The sequence below is a fragment of the Aquarana catesbeiana genome, linkage group LG04 (genome assembly GCF_042186555.1).
Source record: "Aquarana catesbeiana isolate 2022-GZ linkage group LG04, ASM4218655v1, whole genome shotgun sequence".
NCBI lineage: Eukaryota > Metazoa > Chordata > Amphibia > Anura > Ranidae > Aquarana > Aquarana catesbeiana.
This window is the reverse complement of record NC_133327.1, coordinates 655,548,762-655,561,587: the sequence shown is the minus strand read 5'-3', so window position 1 is coordinate 655,561,587 and position 12,826 is coordinate 655,548,762. Positions and strand designations below refer to the sequence as shown.

At 44.0% G+C, this 12,826-nt stretch overlaps 1 protein-coding gene across 1 annotated transcript in view; it reads left to right on the top strand.

Annotated features, from left to right (window-relative positions):
• The window catches only part of LOC141140930 (S1 RNA-binding domain-containing protein 1-like), a 296,826-nt gene that overhangs the window by 44,902 nt on the left and 239,098 nt on the right, over window positions 1-12,826 (top strand). The window contains exon 10 of the mRNA XM_073628483.1: window positions 2,188-2,335. Coding sequence (XP_073484584.1) covers window positions 2,188-2,335 — 148 coding nt within the window. The remainder of the gene's footprint in view (window positions 1-2,187; window positions 2,336-12,826) is intronic.

The window sequence follows — 12,826 nt, the reverse complement described above, 5'->3', positions numbered from 1 at the left end:
CCGGCTCTTGATTGGATAGATTGATAGCGGCACAGCCATTGGCTCCCGCTGCTATCAATCAAATCCAATGAAGCGGGGGGCGGGGCCGAGTCCGCCATTCGTGTCTATGGACGCAAATGCTGGACTTGAAAGCGCGCCTGCAAGGTAACTCCATCGGGAGAGCGCCTCTCTTCACCGACAGGGGGATCTGTCAGTGTAAACAGACAGATCCCCCTTCTGACAGAGAAGTAGAGAGAGATCAGCTGTTCCTAGTGGTCGAGAACAGCGATCTCTGTGTACTCCCAGTCAGTCCCCTCCCCCCCGCAGTTAGAAACACCTCCCTAGGGAACATCTAACCCCTTGATCGCCCCCCCCTAGTGTTAACCTCTTCCCTGTCAGTGTCATTTATACAGTAATCAGTGGCTATTTTTAGCTCTGATCACTGTAATAATGTCACTGGTCCCGAACAAGTGTCCAATCTGTCCGCCACAATGTCGCAGTCTCACTAAAAATCACTCACTGCCATTACTAGTAAAAAAAAAAATTTTTATAATAAAAATGCCACAAATCTATCCCCTATTTTGTAGACGCTATAACTTTTGCGCAAACCAATCAATATACACTTATTGCTTTTTTATTTTTTTATTTATTTTTTTTTTACCAGAAATATGTAGAAGAAAACATATTGGCCTAAACTGATTTTTTTTTTTTTTTTAATTTTTGGGATATTTATTATAGTAAAAAGAAAAAATATTATATTTTTTTCAAAAATGTTGGTCTTTTTTGTGTTTATAGCGCAAAAAATAAAAACCACAGAGGTGATCAAATGTAACCAAAAGAAAGCTCCAGTGTTGTGGAAAAAAAATATTGTATGGGTACTGCGTCACATGACCGCGCAATTGTCAGTTAAAGCGACGCAGTGCCGTATTGTAAAAAATGGCCTGGTCATTAAGGGGGTAAATCCTTCCGGGGCTGAAGTGGTTACGTTAAAATGCCTTTTGTGTGCAGCAGCCTCCCCAGCACCCCCTAATACCTGAGCCCCATCTCTATCCAGCGATGTCCACGAATCCCTCGGCAGTCCGGGACTTTCGCTCCTGATTGGCTGAGCAGCGGTGCCATTGACTCCTGTGGCTGTCAATCAAAGTCAGTTGTCCAATTAGGTGTGAGAAGGGGCGGGGCCGTACAACAGCTCTGTGTCTGAATGGACACACGGAGTTGTGGTGCCCCCATAGCAAGCTGCTTGCTGTGTGTGTGTGTGTGGGGGGGGGGGGCACTTGACAGGAGGGAGGGGCCAGGAGCACAGAAGAGGGACCAGAGAAGAGAAGGATCCGAGCTGCTCTGTGCAAAATCAGCTACACAGAGGAGGCAAATAACATGTTTTTTATTTTTAAAACTGAGACTTTGCAATCACTTTAAGGTTATTAAAGAGGGTGAAGCTGTGTTCACTTCAACCACACCCTATCACATGCTATCGCATTTCTCATTTGTGTATTCAAAGTGAACACAACTTTCTAAACTTGGTGAACATGTGCGATCAAAATGGAATGTTTATTTTTCCCTGATGAAGTCTCCACCTTTTAAGGCTTGTTCTCACATGCGGCAGCCATTGCCACCTCTCTGAAAAACTGTCTGTGGTGGATTACTTTTCAGAGTGAGTTTGACAGGCGAATACTGGAGCGCTTGGTATCTGGTGCAGCTGTGTATGGTAACCAATCAGCTTCTAACTTCAGCTTGTTCAATTTAGCTTGAACAATAAAACCTGAAAGCTGATTGGTTTCTATGTAGAGCTGCTCCAGATTTTGCACTCTCCAGTTTTAGTGAATGATCCCCAATATGTCCTGTTTTAACCCTAAAAAGGCTGAACCTCTGTGCCTCAACTGCCTGCATTGCATGTACTTGCAGGGTTGATAAGACACGCCCATACACTTAAACGGGTCACATTTTGGTGGTCCTGACTGCCAAATATGAAATGTGGTTTAAATTTTGCCTCTAAGCAAAGCATCTTGGCCGCAGCATGTGTTCAGCCGCGAGTAGCTGCATGCCCTTCTTTAGGTGGTTGGTCGGTCAGAGCTGGGGGCAACCAACGCTCAGCTGCCTGTTTTTACCACCCCCTGGCCACCAGTGTAAACAAACGCTAAGTAACCAGCCTTATAGACTTTCATAGTGCTAACTCTTTTTTTTTTTTTTTTTTTTTTTTTTTACTTTTAGGTGTACTCAAAATTACGTCACTATCAATTCGACATTGGCTAAAGCTACAGGCAAGGAAAAGGAAAAAGAAGGAAATGTAAAAGATGTGGACAAGTTTCATTTATATCACAACTTTTCCTGCAATATAAATAGAATTAAACACCACCAAGTAAGTGCAATGGACATCTCATTGTGTTTTATGGTGACATTACGGTGTGCACTGGTTCCTCCTGAGCTGAATTTTTTTCTATTTTTTTTTTTTTTTTAAAGTGGAACTAAGCCCCGGTTCACACTGATGCGGGTTAGAAATCGTTCAGCTGGACTCACAATTTCAAACCAGCAATGCAGGCCGACTTAGGGGGCGATTTGACAAACATCTATGCGGGTTCATGCACAGATGTCTATTCAAATCGTCTCTGAAGTCGCCGAAAGTAGTACAGGAACTACTTTTGGGAATCGGTGCAGCGCCGCAGCGTCACACCAATTCTGTCGGTTTCATTGCTGGTGTCTTGCCGAGAAAGTTCCCCCGGCGGATAAGGACCCCCTTCTACTGCGCAGGCGCAGCGCTTGCACAGTACAAACGACTAGGAGCCGCTGAAAATAGCCGAAGATGAAAATCTTCAATCAGCTGTACACGGCGCCTGTGCCCTGGGTCCAGGTTGAAGCCCCACCATCCAAGTGGACCTAGAGGGGGAATAAAAAAGTGCAGAGCGAAGCGAAGCCGTGCCCGACGCGTGGCGAGCGGCCTTCTTACAGGCGCCGTGTACAGCTGATTTCTATTCTATTCGGCTATTTCCGTCGGCTCCTACTGCGCAAGCGCTGTGCCTGCGCAGTAGAGGGGGGTCCTTATCCGCCGAAGGGAACTTTCTCGGCAGAACACCGGCAATATCTGCTGATTTGGCATGCGATTTGACCTGTCAAATCGCATGCTAAATCGGCCCAATGTGAACGTGGGCTAAAAGTGTTAGTAAATGGAGAAAAAAAACAACTTCCAGGCCCCCTGCAAGATAATGTCATAATGTGCTAGTATGCAAAAGACCTTAAAATGAAGCCCTCCAGCGGCGTGCTGTCACCGCTGACAGGGCTTCCATCTTCACTCAGTCTGACTTCTGGGTCTGCGGACTCCCGCTGTTTGACTGGATGAGCCGCGATGACATCACTTCCACATGTGCACATGGGAACGGCGGAACAGTACGTATACACCGGTGCCATCACCAGCTGCAGAAGAAGTGAATATCTCCTAAACGGTGGATGTTTAGGAAATATTCACTTTACTTACATCAGTGTCTGACCTCACAAATGCGCTTCTGGAAGAATGGTCAAACATTCTCATAGATACACTCCTAAACCTTATAGACAGCCTTCCCGGAAGAGTTGAAGCTGTTATAGCTGCCAAGGGTGGGCCAACTCAATATTGAACCCTATGGACTAAGACTGGGATGACATTAAAGTTCGTGTGAGTGTGTAAAGGCAGGTGTCCCAATATTTTTGGTAATATAGTGTATGTATGAATGTGAGTTAGGGACCTGAGATTGTAAGCTCCTTGAGGGCAGGGACTGATGGGAATATGCAATACATTTGTAAAACGCTGCATAAATTGACAGCGCTATAGAAGTACCTTTAATAAATAAAAATATAAAGAGCACCTGTCACAGTCAATGGTATTACAAGGGATGTTGTTCATCCCTTGTGATAGCAATAAAGTTGATTAAAAAAAAAATAAATAAAAATAAAGGTACTGTGTTAAAAAAAAAAAAAAAAAAGTAGTGCCCGGTCCCCTTTGGTTTATGTGCAAAGGCGCATGTTCAGGTAGGTCCCTGGCGCATATTATGTAAACAGCAATCGTATCACACATGTAAGGTATTGCCGCAAATATCAGAGCGACAGCAATATTTCTAGTGCCAGACCTCCTCTGTAGCTCTAAACTGGTTACCTTTTAAAGCATCGCCTATGGAAACTGTTGGGCTCCATTCACATCTTGGCGTATGGGGGCGACAATCGCGGTAAAATCACGCAAATAGAATCGCGGGTCGCCCAAAAGAAGCTCATGTACTTCTTTTGGGCGACAGGCGTCCTGCGATTCTGTTCGGACGATTTTACCGCGATTGACGCCTGAAGAATTGTGGGAAAATCGCGCCGCATTTGGGGTGCTATTGAAGTTGACAGGGAGCGCATGGGCGTCTCACGGTTTTCCGCTATTGTGAATCGCGAGCAGAATTGCGGCGATTCGGAACACAGAGATGTGAATGCAGTCTAAGGTACTGTAGTTTGGTGCCTTCCATGGGCGTATACAATTATAGGTATCTACAGTGCCTTGAAAAAGTATTCATACCCCTTGAGATTTTCCACATTTTGTCATGTTACAACCAAAAACATAAATGTATTTTATTGGGATTTTATGTGATAGACCAACACAAAGTGGCACATAATTGTGAAGTGGAAGGAAAATGATAAATGGTTTTCAAAATTTTTTGCAAATAAATATGTGAAAAGTGTGGTGTACATTTGTATTCAGCCCCCCTGAGTCAATACTTTGTAGAACCGCCTTTCACTGCAATTACAGCTGCAAGTCTTTTTGGGGATGTCTATACCAGCTTTGCGCATCTAGAGAGTGACATTTTTGCCCATTTTTCTTTGTAAAATAGCTCACGTTCTGTCAGATTGGAGGGCAAGCGTCTGCGAACAGCAATTTTCAAGTCTTGCCACAGATTATCAATTGGATTTAGGTCTGATTCACACTTATGCAGGTTGCAGTTTGCATATTGCAGGTGCATTTTGTGTTTTTTTTCAATACAAGTCTGTGGAATCAAAAACCAGAAAAAAAAAAAACATGACCCTTTCCATAAAATGCACAGGTGTGAACTACATCCAAAGGAATCCAACCATGTTAAATGGACTGTACTGTGTTCTGGAAAACTGAAAATGCACTAAAAAAATGCATAGGTGTGAACCAGGACTTAGGTCTGGACTTTGACTTCTAACACATGAATATGCTTTGATCTAAACCATTTCATTGCAGCTCTGGCTGTATGTTTAGGGTCGTTGTCCTGCTGGAAGGTGAATCTCCGCCCCAGTCTCAAGTCTCTTGCAGACTCTAACATGTTTTCTTCTAATATTGCCCTGTATTTGGCTCCATCCATCTTCCCATCAACTCTGACCAGCTTCCCTGTCCCTGCTGAAGAAAAGCATCCACACAACATGATGCTGCCACCACCATGTTTCACAGTGGGGATGGTGTGTTCAGGGTGATGTGCAGTGTTAGTTTTCCACCACAGATAGCATTTTGCTTTTAGGCCAAAAATTTCAATCTTGATCTGACCAGAGCACCTTCTTCCGCATGTTTGCTGTGTCCCCCACATGGCTTCTCGCAAACTGGATTTTTTTTTATGGCTTTCTTTCAACAATGGCTTTCTTCTTGCCACTCTTCCATAAAGGCCAGATTTGTGGAGTGCACAACTAATAGTTGTCCTGTGGACAGATTCTCCCACCTGAGCTGTGGATCTCTGCATCTCCTCCAGAGTTACCATGGGCCTCTTGGCTGCTTCTCTGATTAATGTTCTCCTTGCCCGGCCTGTCAGTTTAGGTGGACGGCCATGTCTTGGTAGGTTTGCAGTTGTGCCATACTCTTTTCGTGTTCAGATGATGGATTGAACAGTGCTCTGTAAGATGTTCAAAGCTTGCGATATTTTTTTATAACCTAACCCTGCTTTAAACTTCTCCACAACTTTATTCCTGACCTGTCTGGTGTGTTCCTTGGCCTTCATGATGCTGTTTGTTCACTAGGGTTCTCTAACAAACCTCTGAGGGCTTCACAGAACAGCTGTATTTATACTGAGATTAAATTACACACAAATGGACTCTATTTACTAATTAGCTGACTTCTGAAGGCAATTGGTTCCACTAGATTTTAGTCAGGGGTATACAAATGCACAACAAACGTTTCACATATTTATTTGTATCATTTTCCTTCCACTTCACAATTATGTGCCACTTTGTGTTGGCCTATCACATAAAATCCAGATTAAAGTACATTTACATTTTTTGGTTGTAACATGACAAAACGTGGAAAAATTCAAGGGGTATGAATACTTTTTCAAGGCACTGTATTTACTCTGTGTAACATCATCTTCTATGTTTTACAAAAAAAATGGTTATTATATTGTGTTTGTGTGCACTAAAATTCAATACATTTTAATTTTTTCCCTAAAAAATTGGAGAAACCGCTGTGCAAAATGGTGTGACATAAAATATTGCAACACCCAACCATTCTATTGTCTAGGGCAGTGATGGCGAACCTTGGCACCCCAGATGTATGTTTTGGAACTACCTTTCCCATGATGCTCAACTGAATTGCAGAGTGCATGAGCATCATGGGAAATGTAGTTTCAAAAAAATCTGGAGTGCCAAGGTTTGCCGTCTCTGCTCTAGGGTATCTGCCTAAATATGTCAGTTTTTTTTTTTTTTTTAGCAAAAAAATTATGTTTTTTTTACATGTATGAGAGAAATGTCAGAATTGGCCTGAGTGGCAAGTGGTTAAAGTAACAGTGCAACATTCGAAAGCTTCCTTAACTGGCCACACATCCTCACCCAGTCTGTTTCCATTAAGGTCATGGTGAGGTTGGTACAAATATATGGTTTAGCTTCACGTTAAGGGGACCAGAGGAGTACATTGACAGGTGAGAAGCGAGGGTCACAATGGCCTGACTAATGCAGACGCTGAAATGGAGCCCAGATCCTTTCTGCTTTATCCGTGACCCTTTGTGGGTCTTCCTGCTCTCTCCTCATCCTCACGTCTCTTGGCATATTGGAGTGTTTCTGGTGTCAGGACCCATCACCTTTTCAAGTGGGTGCCAAGTCGGCTCAAAGCATTAGGTTTGGTTGCAGTGGCAAACATTTTAGCCCAAGACTCACACAAAAGAAAGCTTTCTAATTAGACTTCAGAATCTATTTTTTTTTTTTTTTCTGCTCACTATATTACATTTCAGGCTCTTTCTGGGAAGGCTGCCAGCTGAAATACATTTAATGTGCAGGTGTTAATAGTATTGACTCATTAGTTTGCAGTATTCGCTTATACTGAGGAGTTGTTTTTCTCAGACTGCTCACCTCAGACATGACCTCAGTATTACCGAGTTTGATGAGATTCCACGTAAGCGACAACACGGTTCATATTCTAGACGCAGATCTTTTACTGCAAATAAATCATTACTTGGGATTTGTTCTTTAATTGAAATTCTGCATTTTTTTTTCTTTTAGTGGTATTTTTTTTCCCTTTATAGTGATTACTGTTGATTATATTCTAGTTTTAATATCAAGTGGCATTTCTATTATAATAAAGCCGGAATGCAGTTAAGCCTTACAATGCCCGGGCTTCTCTATTGCATTCACAAATTACTGTGGTGCCCACCATTCTTATAGGGAACTATTATAGTTTCTCTGTAAGAATGGGGGGCACTACAGCAGATTGTGAATTAAATACAGAAGCCTGGGCATTATAAGGCTTAAAGTGGAACTCTCTCAGTCCACATGAACTATTTTTAATACCTATGCTGCTAGCATTATAAAATAGATTGGAAATATCAGGATATGGATCACCTGCTGGTGGCACTGTGTTCCCTGTGTTGTAATTCCAGTGTCCACCAGCAGGTGTCTCCCAGCAGATTCCAGTAATCAGTTTCCAGTAATCAGTTTTCACCTGATGCTGGCTGCTGGGAGGATATGTAGGCCCTCCCCTACCAGTGCTTCTCACTGCAGTGTTTTGCTGCCAATACTGTGTGCGATTTGTTCTGACCCTGATCGTGCTCTTGCCTGCATCCTGTACCCTGCTGCCTCCTATCTGCTCCCCTTGTTCCTGATCCCAGTCCTGGCTCCCCCGTCCCATTTACTCCCTGCATCTGCGGTTTACCTTGTTTATCTGTGTTCCCTATTTTATATATATTGTGTATAGTTTATTAGTTAGGCTTTTGTCACTCAGTCAGTTTGTTAGTTTAAAGAGAAGTATGGTAATGTTTTTTTTTTTTTCAAAATCATGCTTACCTAGGTGGATGCTGCATTTGTTCCCCGCCAATCGCTCTGTTCTCAGAGCTCCCTGTGCAGAGAGCTGGTGAAATGTCAGTGGCTCTCTGCTACCCCCCGCATTCACTGGAGCGCTGGGCCGTGGAAGGGGCAGGAGTGGCCAGCTCAGGCTCTCAGCGGCTCGCTGAGAGGCTGAGCCGGGTGCTGGTCCAGGCATGTGGGAGGATCCCGACCATATGGTTACGATCTTTCCCGAGCTTGGACTGGCTCTATGATGTCAGCGGGCTTCAGCAGTCTGTTGAAAACGAGTCACAGGAGTGCAGAACGAACTGCACTCCTATGGTCCTTTTTTCTATTACAAGGGATGTTTACATTCCTTGTAATAGGAATACAACTGACATATATATATATATATATATATATATTTTTTTTTTTTTTAAATGCAACTATGTAACAGTCTAAAAAAAAAAAAAAAGTGAACAAAAAACGAGCAATAATTCTAGCCCTAGACCTCTGTAACTCAAAGGCATATTCGCTTGAGCAAGTAAACTGAGTCCAGAAGAACCTACGTTTGAATCTTTCCTCTTTACACTGAAGCGAGGCCGTGATATTTTCCGTGGAGTAAATTTCATTAATTTTTGTAAACCACATGGAGACTGATGGGGACGTATCCAGTTTCCAGAGAAGCGGTATGCATGCCTGGGCAGCATTCACCAATTGGATCACCAGAGAATTTTTATATCGTTTCCTAGAAAAGTGTTGTGTGGTGAGTGGTGCAGAAGATACCTGGATGGGTCACCCCCCAAATCAACATCCATCAACTGTTTGATATTCCCTTTAACCTGAGACCAGCTTACTACAGGACCAAAACATACGTAAGATTGATCCTTCCTCCTCCTTGCAACGCCAGCAAGTATTCGTCGATGCAGGGTAGAGCTTTCCCAAAAGGGATGGAACCCTGTACCATCGGGTAAATATTTTATACCCCAATTCTTGGTATTTGCTTGCCCTGGAGGAGTGGTGAGCAAAGTACATAATATAGTCACTCTGTTTTGCCGAAAACTCTCTGCCCAAATCTCGTTCCCACTTTAGTAGATACGGAGGTACAAAAGAATCAACCAGTCGGCTTAGAAGTTTATAGGTATCAGACACCGCATATGATGTGGGGTCTGGGATCAAACAGAGATCCTCAAAGGAAGTATTAGGGCGGTTGTTGATTCTACGACAAGATAGGGTATTGAGAAAGTGAACAAGTTGCTGTAGCCACCAGTCCTCTAAAGGCGGCGAGAACATATTCAGAATAACCGATGGAGCCTTTAATCGCCCCCTAAGACATAAAATCGCAAAGTCGGTGGATGCCACGGAAAATCAGTTGCTTAAATCTCACATCTGTTAACCCTGGGAGAAAACTAGAGTTCCCAATAACTGGATATAGGCTGGAGAGGATGGAGTCTGGGATAGAGGCAATCCTACACTCTTTTAGAACCCCCCAAGTAGCCCCTATCAGAGGTTAATTATTAAGGTCCTGCAATTTAGAGAGACCAAATCATGGAAGTCATTGTAGTGGGATGGCAGTGGAACATTGTTTGAGATCAAGCCATTGTTTGAGTCCTTAATCTCTACACCAGGACAGTGCTCTAGCCAAATGTACCATGTGAAAATAGCGAAGAGGATCTGGAAAGGCCATTCTTCCATATATCTTCGGCAGTGATAGGTAAGAATGTAAGAGATGAGGATGGGATTTAGCCCATACAAATCGGATTAAGGTACTCCGCACTTTTCCAAGAAAAGACACAGGAATCACAATAGGTAGTGTCTGGAATAGGTATAGAAGCCGGGGCATGGTGTTCATCTTGAGAATTGCGCTTCTGCCCATCCAGGAGTGAGAGTTAACAGTCCATTTACGCAGGTCTTCCGTTATTTGGCGTAGGATGGGGGAGAAGTTCGCCTCGAAAATCTTATCCAGGGTAGAGGTAATTTTAGTGCCCAAATAAGTGATAGAAGAAGTAGCCCATGAGAAAGAAAAGGACGAACGAAGGGCATTGGCTCTTGTGGACAGGGAGACATTCAAAAGCTCTGATTTATGCGTATTTATTTTAAAGTTCGAGAGAGCACCATAGCGTTGAAATTCTTTCAAAAGGTTCAGGGGCGTGGTCTCTGGGGAAATAACAAAAAAAATCAGGTCGTCAGCAAACGTTGCCGCCTTTTGTTCAACAGGTCCCCCCTGGATACCCCTCACTTCCTGATTCCGGCGTATACAATACAAGAAAGGCTCTAAGGACAGGAAGAATATAAGGGGAGATAGGGAACACCCCTGACGGGTGATATTAGACAACGGAAAATATGCTATGGTCACCTCATTAGTACGCACGGCGGCTGTCGGGTTGGAATAAATTGCATCGATCCAGGTAAGAAAGTTAGAACCCACTCCTTTATGGCTAAGCATCTCCTTCAGGAAAAGCCAGTCCACCCCCCGTCAAAGGCCTTCTCAGCATCTGTAGAGAGCAGACATAAGGGAATCTTTCGTGTATGGGCCAGGTGAACAGCATTCAGTATACCCTAGTAGTGCTGTCCTTGGCTTCTTTGGAAGGCATAAAACCCACTTGATCAGGGTGGACCATTTCCTGGAGGAGAGGCAACAAACAAAGAGATAGGATTTTGAGGAAAATCTTTAGATCCGTATTTAACAACGAGATAGGTCAATAATTTATGCATTGGGAGGGGTCTTTACCATCCTTCGGAATAACTGAAATATGAGCTCTCAAAGAGTCTAATGGAAGATTATGGCCCTCAAGGATCGAATTGAAGGCTGAAACGAACCTGGGAGCTAGAATGGGCGGGGGAGGCTTTATAGTATGCCCCAGTAAAGCCATCTGGTCCCGGAGCCTTATGTGATTTAAGGGATTTAACTGCCATTAAGAATTCATCAGTGGTCAATGGGACATTAAGCTGGTCAGTTTGGTCAACTGACAACATAGGAAGTCCAGAATCAGTAACATATGAGCGAATTTGGTGTTTGGGTAAAGGTCATGGGAGCATTGAGGTTATGAAGAGCGGTATAATAAGAACGAAAAGTATCCACAATTTCCCGTGAGGTGTGGCTGCATTGGCCTAACCCTTTGTCAACAAAGGGAATATAGTTCCTGAGGGCTAGTTCCCGAAGAGAGCGATCCAATAATCTTCCTGGCTTATTACCCTGTTCATAGAATGCATGCCGAACTCTATGAAGCTTAGTTTTGGTATCATGGAGAAGCATTTATGCGAGTCTTTTACGCTTCAGACGAAGATCTACCACCACAGCTTGAGAAAGAGACTTTTTGTGTATTCTCTCTAGACTTGCTACTAGGTCAAGCTGTTTTTGGAATAGTGCTAATCTATTTTTTTTTAGCGCTGTTGCTTTCTGGATCAATTTTCCCCACATCACACATTTGTGTGATTCCCATTGTGTAAGTGGGAAATCATCGTCCCTGTCATTCTCTTGAAAGATTTGTGCCAATGTCTGGGAGAGTTCTTGCTGGATAGGACCTTCCTGCACTAGAGACTCATTCTTCATTCTTTAAATCTAAAATGACAGGAGCATGGTCCGAAATGGTTTGTGTGGCTATTGTAGCTCGAGTAACCCCCGGAAGCAAAGATTGGGATACTAAAAGGTAATCTATCCTAGAGTAACTGTCACGGGGGGTGGGGAGTAAAAAGTATAGTCTCGGACATTAGGGTGAAGAATCTGCCACGCATCAACCAATCTGAGAGACGACAGAGCCTTTTTGACTCAGAGGTAGGGGTAGGAAAGATGAGAGACGGACCTGTATCTAGCAGAGGGTCGAGGGCAATATTCAGATCTCCCCCTAGGATCACAGCTTCTTCCATGAAAGTCTGGAGGATATTCAGTATGTCTTCCAGATAGGTCAGTTGGCCATGGTTAGGCAAGTAGACCAAAGCCAGGGTAACTGTTCCCAGTCACCCTTCAATATTAAAGTGGAGTTCCACCCAAAAGTGGAACTTCCACTCATCAGATTCCTCCCCCCTCTGGTGACACAGTTGGCACATTTCAGGGGGAGGGGGGTACAGATACCTGTAAATTACAGGTATCTGTACCCACTTCCGGCATAGATAGCCGCAGAATCTGCAGTTATTTACGCCACTTCCTGCGCCCTCCCCGCTGCCTGCTGGGAAACACACGGGTCCCAGAGGCAGCAGGGACCATCCGTATTGCGCTACGCGACTCGCGCATGCGCAATAGGGAACCGGGAAGTGAAGCCGCACGGCTTCACTTCCTGATTCCCTTACCGAAGATGGAGGTGGCAGCACCCGAGGACGGAGAGACGGTTCGGCCTCGGGTGCCGACATCGCGGGCGCCCTGGACAGGTAAGTGTCCATGTTTTAAAAGTCAGCAGCTATCGTCCCTTAGGGTCAATTTTCTGGTCGACCAGAAAAAAAAAAGTCCAGGCCACCGCTCTGGAAAACGGGATACTTCTTGATTTAGAATTTGGGGTAGTGCTGTGGTAGATCAGAGGGAACCTAAAATTTGAAAATCTAGGGGACTTTTCTATCTGAAAGTGGGACTTGTGCTCTAAGACACCATAATTCATGTAGTAATGTAGCTCTCTTCTCTGGAACGTTCAGCCCCTTAGCGTTCAGGGAAATACAG